General features: G+C 39.0%; 2 protein-coding genes across 2 annotated transcripts; one reads left to right on the forward strand and one right to left on the reverse strand.

Moving 5' to 3' along the window:
- Window positions 1-982: 982 nt before the first annotated feature.
- Window positions 983-6,664, forward strand: sc5d (sterol-C5-desaturase). The gene is made up of 5 exons (XM_072374861.1): window positions 983-1,052; window positions 1,892-2,109; window positions 4,150-4,282; window positions 4,396-4,496; window positions 4,836-6,664. The coding sequence occupies exons 2-5, from the start codon at window positions 1,900-1,902 to the stop codon at window positions 5,295-5,297; spliced, it is 906 nt and encodes a 301-aa protein (XP_072230962.1). The 5' UTR covers window positions 983-1,052; window positions 1,892-1,899; the 3' UTR covers window positions 5,298-6,664.
- Window positions 6,665-6,686: 22 nt separating this feature from the next.
- Window positions 6,687-13,716, reverse strand: plekhb1 (pleckstrin homology domain containing B1). Its single transcript, XM_072374862.1, has 6 exons — window positions 13,506-13,716; window positions 11,654-11,806; window positions 9,584-9,686; window positions 9,458-9,497; window positions 9,283-9,373; window positions 6,687-7,532 (listed from the first exon to the last, which is right to left on the reverse strand). Exons 1-6 carry the CDS (start codon window positions 13,540-13,542, stop codon window positions 7,399-7,401), a joined length of 558 nt encoding a protein of 185 aa, XP_072230963.1. The 5' UTR covers window positions 13,543-13,716; the 3' UTR covers window positions 6,687-7,398.
- Window positions 13,717-14,766: the final 1,050 nt, after the last annotated feature.

A 14,766-nucleotide genomic window follows, 5' to 3' on the forward strand; every position in this document is an offset into this window, starting at 1 on the left:
GAGTGCATATTTTTTAGGGTAAAATATGCCCCTCATGACTGTCAGTTAGTGACTGACTGCAGAACAGTTACTAAGACCTATACAATTCTAATGTCAAAGTCAGAAAAGCTGGTTCTCAGCTGGCCTGATTGTAGAAGCCAACATTTTGTTGTTGAAAAGACACTAAAAACATAAATGGCCCATAGATGTCAATGTTAGAACTAGGCCAAATTAAATTCAAACGTATTTTTTTTTCTAAATGTCGAAGAATCCATTTATTGGTATAAATATTCGCAATTGGCCCAGATTAATTGAGAATCAGACTCAAACCATTTAATGTACCAGTGCTTCTCCTACATTGTGCTACACAACACTGTTGATGGCAGCACCGCCAATAGTACAGATTCATTTGCTATTTTACACATATGTATTCAGCCCTCTTTATGATATCAGCATCTAGCTGGCAGTATACAACCTTTATAGATCCATAAGAAATACTGTTATTATAGTCAGAAAGCGCAAAATAAATAGAAAACCACATTAAATATAAGATGGAATCTTGTCTAGTGGCCTAGTAAACCAAACTTTCTTTAGGTAAAATTTGGCTTTTCACACTTTAATAATTTCAACTTCACCTCATTGTCAACTACAACAAAAAGAAAAAGAAAACAGAAATGTGGGAGTCTTGGAACATGCTAGGTTTAGCAAAATCCACTGCGATGTGGAATAATGCGTAAGGTTGTAAACTAAACTGTTGGTTTTTTTTTCTATACGAGTGTCAGTCTGAATCCGTTTTGCTGTTTTATAAAACAGCGTTACAACACATTCTGAAGTGGAATTTCACTATTCCGTCTGTGGCAAAATCTGTACAGTCTTTGTAACGCCATGAGCAGATTCTTCAATTGGCCAATAAGATATCAAAACAAAGCTGCCGTGATGGTAGATTCGTTGCTGATTGGATAATTTTAAATGACGTAAAAGGTAGCTCTGTATTGATAGGTCGCTCTTCTGTCTTTAACGTAGTACACACCCCTATCGTTGTTGCAGGTCAGGATACAGGCAACCTGGACAAGGTAACTTGAAGGTCCGATTAAAAATGACAGATAGATATATAACTTTATGCTTACTTTCTTACAGGGAACCTCACAGGTTTGCTTTTATTAAACACTGGTGTCTGTTAAATCGAGGAAATGTTTCTCATTCCATGCTGTAATTCCCTTTAGAATTTCATCCGCGTTTCGCTAAACTTTCCTAATTTAGCTGCGTTTACGTTAATATATCGTTAAAAAGAGCTTCAATCAAATTATGAATGCTAATTTCGTCAAAGGGAACCTAACAGGAAAATATAGTCGTTGAACTGTTGACGAAATGACGAATTGTTTTATACTCTCCGTTACTGAGTTAATGATATAGCATTAGGCCAAACGTGACCAAATAAACCAAAAACTATTGAACAGTTTTAAGCAGGTTCGGAGTGTCTGGCAGCACCTGTGGGAGCAAGAGCCTCTGAAAATGATTTCCGCTAAAACAAACCGTCGATGTTGAGTTGTAGTTCAGAAGTAAACCTTCTTGTCGTTTATAATGCTTTCTGATGTATTTATCAGTTGTCGTCTTTAACCCCTCCTTTTTTAAAAGTTTATTCGACAGAAATATGCCTGCAACAAAAGAAACCACACAGAAGCTGGAGCTGTGAAAGTTTAGGAAAAGGATAGAATATTCAAATTAAAACCACTCATTCTCTGTCATGGTGCATCATTAGATAAAACCTCTGTCCTTCAATCAAAAGAAGCTACATTAATATTTTTGTAGGATTCAAGGGGCCACGGCTTATTTATGCTGAGAGGAAGGGCAGGTGGTGTCTGCATGGGATGTTTGGCATCAGATTAATTAATTTCTCCTCTGTCATTTCCAGATTCAGCCATGGACCTTGTGCTGAATGTTGCTGACTATTACGTCCTCACTCCGTATGTGTACCCTGCATCGTGGGCTGAAGATGGGGCCCTGCGGCAGATCATCAGCCTCTTGGTGGTGACAAACCTTGGGGCTGCAATCCTGTACCTGGGCCTGGGCGCCATCAGCTACTACTTCGTCTTTGACCACAACCTGATGAAACACCCTCACTTCTTAGAGGTATGAAGCCTGTGTCTCATTTTATGGTTGGTGCTGTAATAAACTGCGTGCACTACTGAAACCTTCAATCAATTGAACTTTGTATCTACCAGGTCAGACCTGCCAGTTATTAGAGTGCACACATAGCATATATATTGCTTAGTTTTTTTTTTGTTTTTTTTTTTAATTATGCTGTTTGTTATTTTCACCCTCTGTAGTATCACATGTGTTGTTCCTGTGTAGCAAACCGTTTAGACAGAGAGAAGATAACAAGTGTTGACAGTAATTTTTTTTTCATTTCACAACAAAATGACAAAGCACTTGGAGCGGTGTATGAATAAAAACACACACACATTTAGCCGCACTGCATCACACCACTGATGTTAAGATGTTTAACAGGTTGTAACAGCAACACTAACGGATAAAACCCTACAATTAGATTTTAAATGAAATGTAGAATCTGAGGTGCAGAGTGTGTCATCATGTGTGTTGGTTGAGAGTGTGGATGGCCTTCACGAGTGCTAGTTTGAGTTTTGGTTGACCCGTGTTGCCTCCCTGAGGGCAGGAGGTTAAACGGGTGGTTGCTGGGGTGAGAAGTGTTTTTGGTTCTGGAATGGTAGCATTGTTTTAAATGCCCTGCAGTGAGGGAGGAGAGCAGCCCAAGAGTTTTCTCCCATCAGGCAGTATGTCAGAATGCTCTCTATTGCAAAGTGATAGAAGGCCACCATTAGCTTTTCAGCGAGCTGTTCTTGCAGATGCAAAAATGAAATGTGAATCGGCATTGCTAGAAGATGGTGGTATAGGCGATGTTGCTAATGTGGTTGTAATTCAATAGAATTATAGTCCGTCCGCTATTTTGTATCGCTGTTCAAAGTTTTAACTGAAGCATCTCATTCACTATATTGTTCATCAGATATGGTTACACAAACAGTAGAGTACAGAATATACGTTGCACGGGTGGAAATAAACCATCATGCATTAGGCCCTGAGGCAGGGAGCTAACAGAGCAGGCTAATGATTTTCTTACCTGTGTAGAACACCTGGTGAGAAATAATATGTTCAGAAATGTCTCAATCATTCAAACTTTCTATTTAATGTCTGAGCTTGTAACTGTGAATGCATTATCAGCTGTCTAGCTTCATCCACACTCTATAGACTCCTCTATAGTGAACACCTCAAGCAAATATGTAAATCTTCTTTCACATTATTTGAACTTGTATTTGTCCATTTATTTATTCATTCATAAGGGTTTCCATTCACCTTTCCTTAGTCTTGTCTTCTAAATGTGAATCAAAAAGAGCAATAGAACTCTGGCTTGTGAGAGTACAATCAGGCCCTTAGAAAGAACCACACGGGAACTCCATGGAAACTGTTTGGGAAAGGGCAGGCACTTAAAAAATACACATGTACCATTTGTCTAACACCCTAGCTTACCAGTGAAGCTCACCCAATCAGATCAATGAAACTACCAGGCTGCAAATTAAACTCTTGACTTGTCAGTAGAAGAGCACCTCACCTTTTGAATCAACAAAAGTGTTTTACTTTGTCTCATTGAATAATTTCTCCCCAGTTCTGGTAGAACTAAGGCTTCAGTAGAGGCAGTGATAACTTCTTAGGAGGTGCCATTGTTGGCTTTGGTCACACCTAACACCCGCTTATAGCTGACAGTGGAGCGAGTTTATTGATCTGAATTACTGTGCCGTGGCAACAAGCCTATAGCTTGAAGCCTTGCAAAATGGATTCTCTTCTGGTCATGAGCAGATTTCACAGGAATCCAGCTGCCACATAAAGTGTGAAACAGTGAAATAAGACTAATTTCTCATTCACAACCAATAGAACAACACAGACTCACTGAATGAGTGACAGGGCAGTGTACACAAATAATACCAGCGATCCCATTCAAATCATAAACAGTTACCTAATTCAGCCATGATTATCAATGATATTCTAGCTTAGATCATGGCTGATTGTTACCTGAATCCCTCTATGTATCATACGGCGCTTATGCCCTGCTTCCCTATGCCTTGTATTTAAAATCTGTTGGTATCTTTTCTTTCTTAGAATCAAGTAAGGAGAGAAATTAAATATGCGATGACGTCTCTGCCCTGGATCAGCATTCCCACAGTGGCTTTGTTTTTTGCTGAAGTTAGAGGATACAGCAAACTGTACGACAACGTCAGTGACTCCCCGCTGGGTAAGTTGCAGAAGCTGCTTGTGTGGCTCTGTCTAGTATTCTTGTCTTTGAATGCAGGTTAAAACAATAAAGGCATCTAGGTCTTGGAGCTGACCTCTCCTGTGTGCTCTCAGGTTGGTCTGGGCTTTTCCTGAGTATGATCTCCTTCCTGCTTTTTACGGACATGTGTATCTACTGGATTCACCGCTTCCTGCACCACAAGCTTATTTACAAGGTGTGTACACCTGTTTGTTTTCTTTCTTTCGCTAATGTCATTGTTACACCAAAAGTAACATATAGATATTTTTTTTTTCATTGTGGGTACACCTGTTAAAACAATATATATATATATATATATATATATATATATATATATATATATATATATATATATATATATATATATATATATATATTCCAGATAAAGTTGAATAGATGAGGGGGATGAATATCAATCATTTTTTTATGTTTGTAATTGAGAGACACAAAGTGACAGGGTCTAGGTTTCATGATTCCTTTAAACAAATGTTAATTATTTTCAGATGAATTGATCCGTTTGCCCTCTCGTCCCCAGATGTTTCATAAACCGCACCACTTATGGAAGATCCCCAGTCCCTTCGCTAGCCATGCCTTTCATCCAGTCGATGGCTTCATGCAGGGACTCCCATACCACATCTACCCCTTCTTCTTCCCCCTTCACAAGGTGCTCTATTTAGCTCTTTACGTTTTCGTCAACATCTGGACCATCTCCATCCATGATGGCGACTATCGCGTTCCTCATTCTCTGATGACTGTCATCAACGGCTCAGCTCACCACACTGACCACCACCTGTTCTTTGACTATAACTACGGTCAGTACTTCACTCTGTGGGACCGCCTGGGAGGCTCCTACAGGCACCCGTCAGCTCTGATGGGGAAGGGTCCCCTCGATCTGATTCGGAAACTTCAAGCCGAGGGAAAGTTAAGAGACGACAGAAAGGCCAAACAACAAGGGAACGGACATGCTCAAAGAGAGGTCACATGTAAGGAGGAGTAACAGCTTGGGGTGTTTATGGTTCATTTCTTCTCTCTATTTTTGTAGAGACAATGTGCTGCAGCCTAATTCTGCTGGAGAAGCTGTCCAAGAATAATCTGAGTGTGTGTTTGCCAAATAAGTCATTGTGAGATTTTTCATTCCAAACATGATTGATGTCAGTCGAAGTAAGCATTTAGGTTACTATTTTCACATATATGAACCATGCCAGCTGCTCAGAGAAACTCACCATTAATGCAGTTAATAGGCCTGAGGAGCATAAAAAAGCTGGAGCTGCTACACAGTTGGTGATGAACACCAACTATAAAGTGTGATCTAAAATCAGTGTGAACCTGAACCTTACTTATGGTTAATCAACAATACCAACCCTGCAGTAGCTGCCTCTTTTCAGCTTAGCTCACATTTTCATGTCATGTGGGGCATGTATGTATGTATCTGAGGCAAATCAGCTTTGATGTGGGATTGTGAATCCTATGAAGTCATGTGTGAATGCTCCAAAGACACCAACATTTCATCATTTTATTTGGACAGAGGTCATGCTTTCCGTTTTAATTAAGCAGTCAGATGGACATTTTTATCACCATAACGCATATAAAGTTATTTTATCCTTTTTCGTCTTTGGACAAATATCAATTTCTGCCAAATAAAGCCATGCTTTGAAACTGCGCAATTTATATTTTTTCATGTGGTGAGACAGGAAATGTTGAATGATTGTATTTAAAACCTTTTCAGCTTTGCAAACCTGCGTCTGATCTACCCCGCCCCCCCTTTTTTTTTCCTGCATCTGATGTAAATTCCTATTAAAATGTACAAAATTGACGTGATCCTTTGAGACATTTTGCACATCTGTTCCCCCAACGTTTCCATGAGGCCTTTTTGAACGCCTAAACTTGCTGAATAATTTAGGTGAGAACCTTAGCTCTGACTCACCCTTTTGTAAAAGTTGTTGTAAATTAATAAATAATTTCTCAATGGCTCAAATAAAATCACGAAAAAGTAGTTGGCAGCACAACTCTCCTGGGAAAAGACAGTAGTAGTGTGCTTAGTCAGCGTAGAATATTGGGTGGTGAATAAGTGGTTCACCTCACATTTGCTGGAACCTTGCACTAACCTAATAAACCACTATTGCAGCAGCTATCATATGATGGCGCCTGGTTCTTTAGTTTCAAGTTGTGCTCCTGAGTGTAACAGGCAGTCAGGACAAAATCAGTGAATGATGAACTTTAACATGTAGATTATTTTGTATTCTGACATTGTTAACAGCTTGGACATTCCTTACATTGAAGAACCTTTTAATTAGATGAATCACATTTTCTCTCTCTGTTGGGACGATTATATCATCAGTGTGAGAATAAAAATGTACTTTACTACATGAGTTCATACGGAGTCCAGATACTTTTTTAATTCTTTTTTTTTTAGCATATGAATAATAAGTGCATCTTACTTCTTGTCCATTACTAGCTTTTGCAGCCTCATCCCATAGGGATGCTTCTGGAGTTTGTTCCGTTGTCATGGAGATGGATCTGACATTTTGATCTAAATTTGGATTTTGTCCTTGAAAATTATAATATTACATATCACACAGCCTTCATCCACACAGGGAGCTTGTTCTTACATTAGCCTTAATGCTAACAGATGTGTCAGCCATGTACATCAGCCCCATCTGCTGTAATGTTGAGAGCTCTGAGAAGCCAACAAAGCTTTGCATAAATCAAAGAGAATTCAGATTCTCAAATTCTGTTTTAATTTAGCAAAGTTTCTAATAAAGCACTCACATTACAATATACACTTTTCTTACACATGTGAAGCTCTGCAGATAAAAGAACATTAAATACAAAATGGACTTCCAGTGTTACACATTATAAAGGGTAGATGCAGTGTGCTGTATGTACAAGCAAAAGAGAGAAAAAAACAGAGGCTTCCCAGCTTCTTTGGTTTCAGGTTCAGAAATACACATGAGAGGAAAAATATAACAACCGCATGAGTGATACCAGCTGATGATGGGACCTTTCTGCACATGCTCATTGGATGTCCAGCTTCCTTTGTATGGTGACACACAGATTATGTGCAGTGCTGCTGTGTCGTGTCAGTACTGTCAGTCAGCTCAGCAGAAAAAGAAGGGCATCCAGAGGAAGGATCTCATAGCCGTCCCTGCAGCCACGCCTGCCAGTATTCCCAGTGCAACACTCTCTGCAATGTCATCAAAAGGGTCTTTCTGAACAACCACCTGATGGACTCCTAAAGAAGCACACAGAGGAAACATTTAACTCTGATATCATGTTTGGTAAAATACAATGTGGGAGGGACTCAGATATGGTGGATCGTGCTCTGATCCTTTTCATTCCTGTGCTATCAATGACATATTAAAATAAACATTGTTCTTAAACACCCGCTTTGTCAAGGTTACATGTTATAGCTTACATTCATGATGAACACAAAAGCAATTACAGTTCAGAAAACATAAGAAATATTGGCTTGTTAAACAGGAAGCTAGAAAAAAAAGTGTTGATTTGGAAACCCAGAAAGTTAAAAACAGGTGTCACATACAGCGCTGAATTCTAAAACTACATACAGACTGGCAGAAATACGGCATAAATGGGCCTGTTAACACAGTGAGTAAACAAAACAAGCAACCAAGCACTCACACTCACTCCTCGGTGAATGTAGAATCACCAATTACCCTCACATGCATGTTTTTGGACCCAGAGAGAACCCACAAGTTCACAGGGAGAACCCAGCTGAGATTCTAATCAGGAACCTGCCTGTTCCTGTGAGATGACTGTACTAACTACCACACCACCGTGCAGACAGGTTCAGGCTGTCGATAAGTAAATATCCAGCTTTTATGCCTTATTCCCACAGAAATATGCTTTTAAGCCCCAGGACCATGCTTAAGCCTTTAATGTCCTCACTGAGAAGACATGAATGGAAAAATGTTTCTTTGCGTTTATTCACTTCTTTGGAATTTTTTTTTTTTTTACGAAATGGTAACAGATCTCACTTCATAGTGAATTTGTGAAAATTTGAAAAAGTAATGGCACTTCATTTACTTTCTTTGCTCAGGTAGGTTTATTACCACATTCTTAATAAAATCCAGTTTCTGAAAAATGTACTCTATCAAATGGAAAGGCAGAACTTCAAAAGGTTGAAATCATTATGGGAAAGGGACCCTTTGCTCTCTGAGAACACGCGTGAATTTTACATTTCATTTACATCAAACTCAAGTGCCGCCTTTGCCCATCTGTAGAACAGGTGTATGTACTTAAAACAGAAACACTCTCTTAGCATATCTGTTACTGTTATTAGGCGTATTATTGTTCAGCATGAATAGAAAAAAAGGTTGCTTTTGTGTATTCACTTCATTACTGATTTAAAGCACCCCATGACGAGAGCACTCAGTGCCCCAAATCGAGCGCTCCACATTTGGAATTTGATTACGGAGCGACCAGGTGTGTGGAGGTAAACTGTTGAAGTTGGTGCATCCTGAAAAAACAGCATGACTTTACTGCATTATCGGGTTTTACCGCCACAGGGAAAGAGGAACCAATGTTCACTGATTGTGTTTGTTGTTTGCACCCGCTGGTCTTCATTCACACTCCGACATCCTGACTGAATCACTTATGCTCAGCTGTTTTGCTGTTTAGAAGCTGTTAAAGAGTCTTACATCCCTCCTCATGTCTGAGCCATGAAATAGTCCTTTCGTCAAAGTAACATACACTTCCATGACACCTTATTCAAACCGGTGTCTACTTTCACAATTATTTCCAATGTTTATTTTAGGCACAGGTGGACCCCATTCAAAGTGTAAAAGCATATTAGGAGCAAGAACAGAGGTAAGAGGCACCAGAGCTCATTCACATATGTCATAACAAAGGGCCTGAATATTTTTAAACTGGCTTTGCCTATTAACTTAATTTCCTCCTCCCAAAAGTAGTCAGAATCAGACATAGCTATGCTCGAATTAGCTTAAATGATAAAGATAACATACCAGGTCCTGCTCCAGGTGTAAAGTAGACAGTGCGGTAGTTGTTAAGTGGGACAGCCTGGTAGGAGTCATCATATGGGTCATATGTGAACATCTAGATCAGGAGAAAACATAGCTTTTAGCACCACGATGGTTAGAGTTCTCTGATCAGCTCTTACAGACAGCAAGGAGAACTCACCGGGTTTCTCTTGGTGTCGAGCAGAGTCAGTTTCCAGGCTCTGAAAAACAAATTAAAGTGAATGAGGAGCGGACAGATGGTTGTACAGGAAGGCAGAACAGACTAGGGTGATGCGTGAGTACCCACAGAGATTCGTCTTCACTGTTGGCACACAGGCTGAGTGTTGAGCCGTCTTTGAGGTGAACCACAATGATATTCTCCCTGGGATTACTCTCTGGTGGAATCACACCTGCAGACACAAAGCAAACACTGTTTCCTCTCGTACTTCATCTGTCTGCACTCATAAAGATGACCTGAAATAGCCACAATTCCATTTTTCTCTTTCAACCTTAAGTAATTCTGTTGCGATCACTTAACATACAGGTTGGGTCAACATGATCTTCACTTACTTAAATGTTTTGTCTGTTACTTATGTCAGTCTCACTGATAATACACACATCAGTTTTTCATTCAACAGTTAATGAAGAATTCGTTCAACCCGCCCATATAAATGGAGACTCGGCTCAAGTAAAAGAGTTTAATCAACCCTTTAACTTTAACTTTATCCAAACCAAATATATTAATTTTAAACAACATGGTTACTTAATGCAGAAAGAAAACCATATACTTGTGTGCAAATTTGTTCTTTTCAAGTTATTATTTTAGGGTGTTTGATTTCCAATTATATGTATATGTGTAATGGTACATAGACCTTTCAATTACAAGGTTTTACATATCAGGACACTGGTAAGAATGAAAAAAAAAATCCCCTGTTCCTTACCAGTCTTCAAATTATGTAAATCCAATCTCAGATGAACAACAACTATCACTGTTATTTTTTATTTTTTTCAACAAAAATTAAACCAAAATAAAGAATCAGTGTGTGAAAAACCAAGCTTCCCCTTAGTGCTTCCATAGGAATTAAGAGGATAAGAAGCAGCCAGGTTAATTAATCATCAGTAAGTGTGAGCACCTCTATAAAAACCAAAGTTTTGTCAGTTTCTTGGTCTGGAGCATTCAGGTGTGTGTTAACACAATGCCAAGGAGGGAAGACATCAGCAATGATCTTAGAGAAGAACTTGTTCTGGGCGGGGGTATAACTACATTTCCAAACTATTTGAACTCCATCATTTTACAGAGAGAGAGATTATTCACAGGTGGAAAACACTCTGTCAAGACAACTGTCAGTCTTCCCAGGAGTGGACGCCTCAGCAAGTTCACCCCAAAGTCAGACTGCAAAAACCCAAGAGCTACATCTCAGACTCTACAGGCCTCAGTCAGCATGTTAAATGTTAAAGTTCATGACAGAACAATTAGATAAAGACTGAACAAGTATGGCTTCTTTGGAAGGGGTGCAGGAGAATGCCTCTTCTCTCTAAAAAGAACATGGCGGCTCAGCTTAGGTTTGTAAAGTTACATCTGAACAAACCACAAGACTTCTGGAACAATGTCCTCTGGACGGAGGAGACCAAAGTGGAGATGTTTGGTCATAATGCACAGCAGCACATTTGGAGAAAACCAAACACAGCATATCAGCACAAACACCTCATACCAGCTGTCAAGCACGGTGGTGGAGGGCTGATGATCTGGGCTTGTTCTGCAGCCACAGGACCTGGACACCTTGCAGTCAGTGAGTCCACCATGAACTCCTCTGTATACCAAAGTATTCTAGACTCAAATGTGAGGCCATCTGTCCGACAGCTAAAGCTTGTCTGAAACTGGGTCATCAACAGGACAATAATCCCAAACAGAGCAACAAATCTACAACAGAAAGTCTGAAAAAGAAAAGAATCAAGGTGTTGAAATGGTCCAGTCAAAGTCCAGACCTCAATCTGACTGAAATGCTGTGGTGGGACCTTAAGAGAGCTGTGCATAAACCAACGCTGCAAACATCAATAACCTGAAGTAACGCTATAAAGAAGAGTGGGCCAAAATCCTTCACACTGGTGGGAGAAATTGATAACATCATACAGAAATTTATTACCTCAAGTTGTTGCAGCTAAAGGTGGTTCTACGAGCTGTTGAATCATCGGATCATTTTTGTTAAATAAATAATGAAACAGTGCAATGTCATGTGTAGTTGTTGATCTAAGGATGTATTTAGCTGGTAATAAGACCTGGAAAGGACTGTATTATTTTTTAATAATGTCCTGTTACATAATATCTTTGAAATGAAAGATGCTGTTTCACATGGCTGTATATCATTTATTCCCATACCTCCACATTCCAGGCCTGACCGCACATCGATACATGTCATCTTGAGATTGATACGTTGCTCCAGCTCTCGTCTGCTGTCACTCTTGTAGAAGCAAAGGCTGCCATCCACCCAAAGATCACACCAGTTTAGCTTCCAGCGTTTTAGGACAGAAGCTTGAGAGGAAACACATGTCACAGTATAACATTAGTGTTGTCTTTGAAAGTGCTGTGAAATTGGATTTGGACACATCTAACATTTCCAAAGTGTAGGGCTCTTTTCAGGGTTCATGGTGTGTATTTACACACCTGTATGTTTCTGAAATACAAACATGTTTTGTGTACATTCCTCTATAGGCCTCGCACTCACTGATAAATTCAAATAATTCTGTGTTTCTTTTGCAGTTTTGCTTTTGGATGTTGTGTTTTTCTCAGCACAGAGATCCCCACTGATCATCCTTGGTAAGCCACTTAGCAGACATAGCCAAGGACAATTAATAGGATTGGAAATGACCACAGCTTGGGTTTCATAACAGGAACTGTTTTGCTTTCCAGAACAGTCTCCCTGCATCGTTTGAAATTCTGTCATAAAGACAAGCTGAATTTACGCTTGAGATTGAAAGATAAATGGAAAGTAAACGTTTTGTGCAAAAAAAGGTGCATAATGTATAAAAAAATACACAGAAATGTAGCATAATGATCAATTGGAGCGGACCGATAAATCAGCTGAGCTAATGTTAGTATATCACAGATCAACAAGTTTCATCTGGGCAACATTAAAAATAGTGTATCTTTTAAACAACTGGTTCACTAGTCTTCTGCTGGAAGTTGTTCTCTTTGCACATATTTTTGACACCATAAACAACAACATAATTTACCTTGTTTTCCTTATATGATTGCGTATGTTGATGTTGTTGGAAGTGTGCTGCCCGAAGCAATGCCTCTTTGGTGTGAGAAAAGTTTCCCCGTGGGACAAAAAAGTTGATTTTATCTTATCTTTTCTCTTTAGCGTTGTGGTCATAGTTCTTTAAAAGAACCAAGAATCCTCTTGAGAGGTTTTATTGTCAAATGACAGACATTTTAGTAACATCTGCCTCAGGACTTCTGTATAGGTCGACCTGTATGACATAAGATAAGATATCCATGGCTTAGCAGTTTGCAGAAAAGGCAATCGCCTTCAGTGGATTGTGTTTTTAAATTTACCCTGTGTATTATCAGAAAAATCCAGAGGAAAGCCATGAATTCATTTGACTTCTCAGGGTTGTGGTCTGCAAAAATACACTGATTTAAAGAGGTCTTAAAATGGGGTTTTTCCATATTCAAAATCTTAGCTTATTTTGGAAAATGTCCTTTTTTTGTGTTAGATCTCTACATGTTTTTGTGGTCTAGTTCATGTTTTTCCTTCTCAGTATATCCACTGATTTTGTTTGATAAAAGTGAAGGAGAAGGCCACGTCTGCAGACCAAAGGTTATGTGATTCAGGAGAGGCAGGGGACCTCAGAGGCACCTCATTCCTCCCTCATCTTACGTTTATTATTTCCTGTTATCTCTCTTCTACCGGCTTTGCAATAAAAAATAAAACAATAGACATAAATAATAAACAATAAATAATAAAAGATAATTAATGAGCAATGATTAAATCAGAAAAAGTCAGAAAATAAAGTTGAAGGTCTATCGCATGTTCACAAAGCCAATCCTGACTCACTCTTTTATTCTTGTAAACACTTCTGAGGAACTGGAACCTTTTTATTTATTCATCAGTTCTAACAGGTAACTGATAATGAACCTGTTACCAGCACCATTTTAAAAGCAGAGGCTTCTGAGTATGCGCTTCTGTCAAAGCTACCATCAAAGAAACCAAAAGATGTTTACTCACTCTGTCTCCACAACCAGCCTGACCTCAGGAGCGCCATGTTTCTCAGCTGTTGTCCGTTTTGTTATCTTATATGAATAATAATCCAGCAGAAGCAAAAGAAATAGGCAGTTTTGTTGTTTAGAAGATGATATGACCCAGAATCTGTTTTGGAGTTCGTCTGAGTCTTTTTATATTCCCCTGTGCCACAGATAGTGAGATACTGGCAGATAAATCTGGCTCTCACCAGGGTTGAGGCTGACTCACAGGATCCTTCTGGATTATGAGACCACACCCTCTCATACCCCCCACTGTTTCTGGACAGACCTTTTGTCTTGACTCTCACACCATGTGTTATACCTTGTTTACATACTTAAACACTCTTATGCTTATTACAAAACTCATTTGAACCTGGGGACTTATTTCTGTTTACATATATAGCATGCTTTATAAGTTAATCCCTGCTCTGAGATGACAAGATTAGCCAATTAGTCCTCAGGTTGGTTATGAAAGTCTTCCCAGGGTGACTGCACACTGACATAATTTCCTTTTATAGCTAAGAGAAAGTGCTGGTCTCTTTAGTATTAGCTGAGTCACCAGCTTATGGATGTAGAGCTTTTTCAAGTCAAACTGAGTAATCTTTTTTTAATATGTTTTGAAAGCTATGGCAATTGTCGGCAGTTCAATAATATCTGAAAATGCAGATGTGATCTCACCAGCTGGGACATGTCCAAACTCTCCTTCATCTTCCATCAAACTGTTGTGCACTTTTATGCTGATGCATTGTAAAATCCAACAAGCTGAATGATTGAAAGCCTCTTAACAAGATCATTTTAGATTTTAAGTTAAACAGAAGAAGAGAGAAAACAAACACCCAGAAAGCATATCAAACATTCTAACATTCACACCCTAAAAATCAACTTTATCCTGTGCGTAATTTAGAGGAAATTAGTGACCAGTCCAATTTTGTTGTACCTGCACTGGAAGGTTTCTTATGTTCTTTTATAACATGCAGTGTAATGGCCACCTCTATTTTCTTTATCTATTGTTAGAAAAATAGAAAATAGGTTCAGTGATTTGTTGATATATGTGAAAACAGGAGTTAAAATACAATATATCAGGCAAAAAATAGTTTGTACGATACAAAATTTGTACAAGCTTGAAAGTAAATTTGGTCTGAGCACCTTTATTCTCCAACAAAGCCTGAACCCTCTTAGACAAGCTTGAATAGTTCTCCAGGCTTCTTGAATGACATTCCAAAGCTCTTCTTTGGATGTTGGCGGCC

This window comes from Leuresthes tenuis, unplaced genomic scaffold (assembly GCF_036924035.1).
Source record: "Leuresthes tenuis unplaced genomic scaffold, fLeuTen1.0.hap1 SCAF_21, whole genome shotgun sequence".
In the NCBI taxonomy this organism is placed as follows: domain Eukaryota; kingdom Metazoa; phylum Chordata; class Actinopteri; order Atheriniformes; family Atherinopsidae; genus Leuresthes; species Leuresthes tenuis.

Excerpts from the sequence above, each read along its gene's own strand:
- plekhb1 (XM_072374862.1), bottom strand. The coding sequence starts at position 13,542 with ATGGCGCTCCTGAGGTCAGGCTGGTTGTGGAGACAGA. Across the intron at positions 9,498-9,583 it reads AACAGTGAAGACGAATCTCT|AGCCTGGAAACTGACTCTGC; the intron begins GTGGGTACTCAC and ends TTTGTTTTTCAG. Across the intron at positions 9,374-9,457 it reads TCGACACCAAGAGAAACCCG|ATGTTCACATATGACCCATA; the intron begins GTGAGTTCTCCT and ends CTCCTGATCTAG.
- sc5d (XM_072374861.1), top strand. The coding sequence starts at position 1,900 with ATGGACCTTGTGCTGAATGTTGCTGACTATTACGTCCTCACTCCGTAT. Across the intron at positions 2,110-4,149 it reads AACACCCTCACTTCTTAGAG|AATCAAGTAAGGAGAGAAAT; the intron begins GTATGAAGCCTG and ends TTTCTTTCTTAG. Across the intron at positions 4,497-4,835 it reads ACCACAAGCTTATTTACAAG|ATGTTTCATAAACCGCACCA; the intron begins GTGTGTACACCT and ends TCTCGTCCCCAG.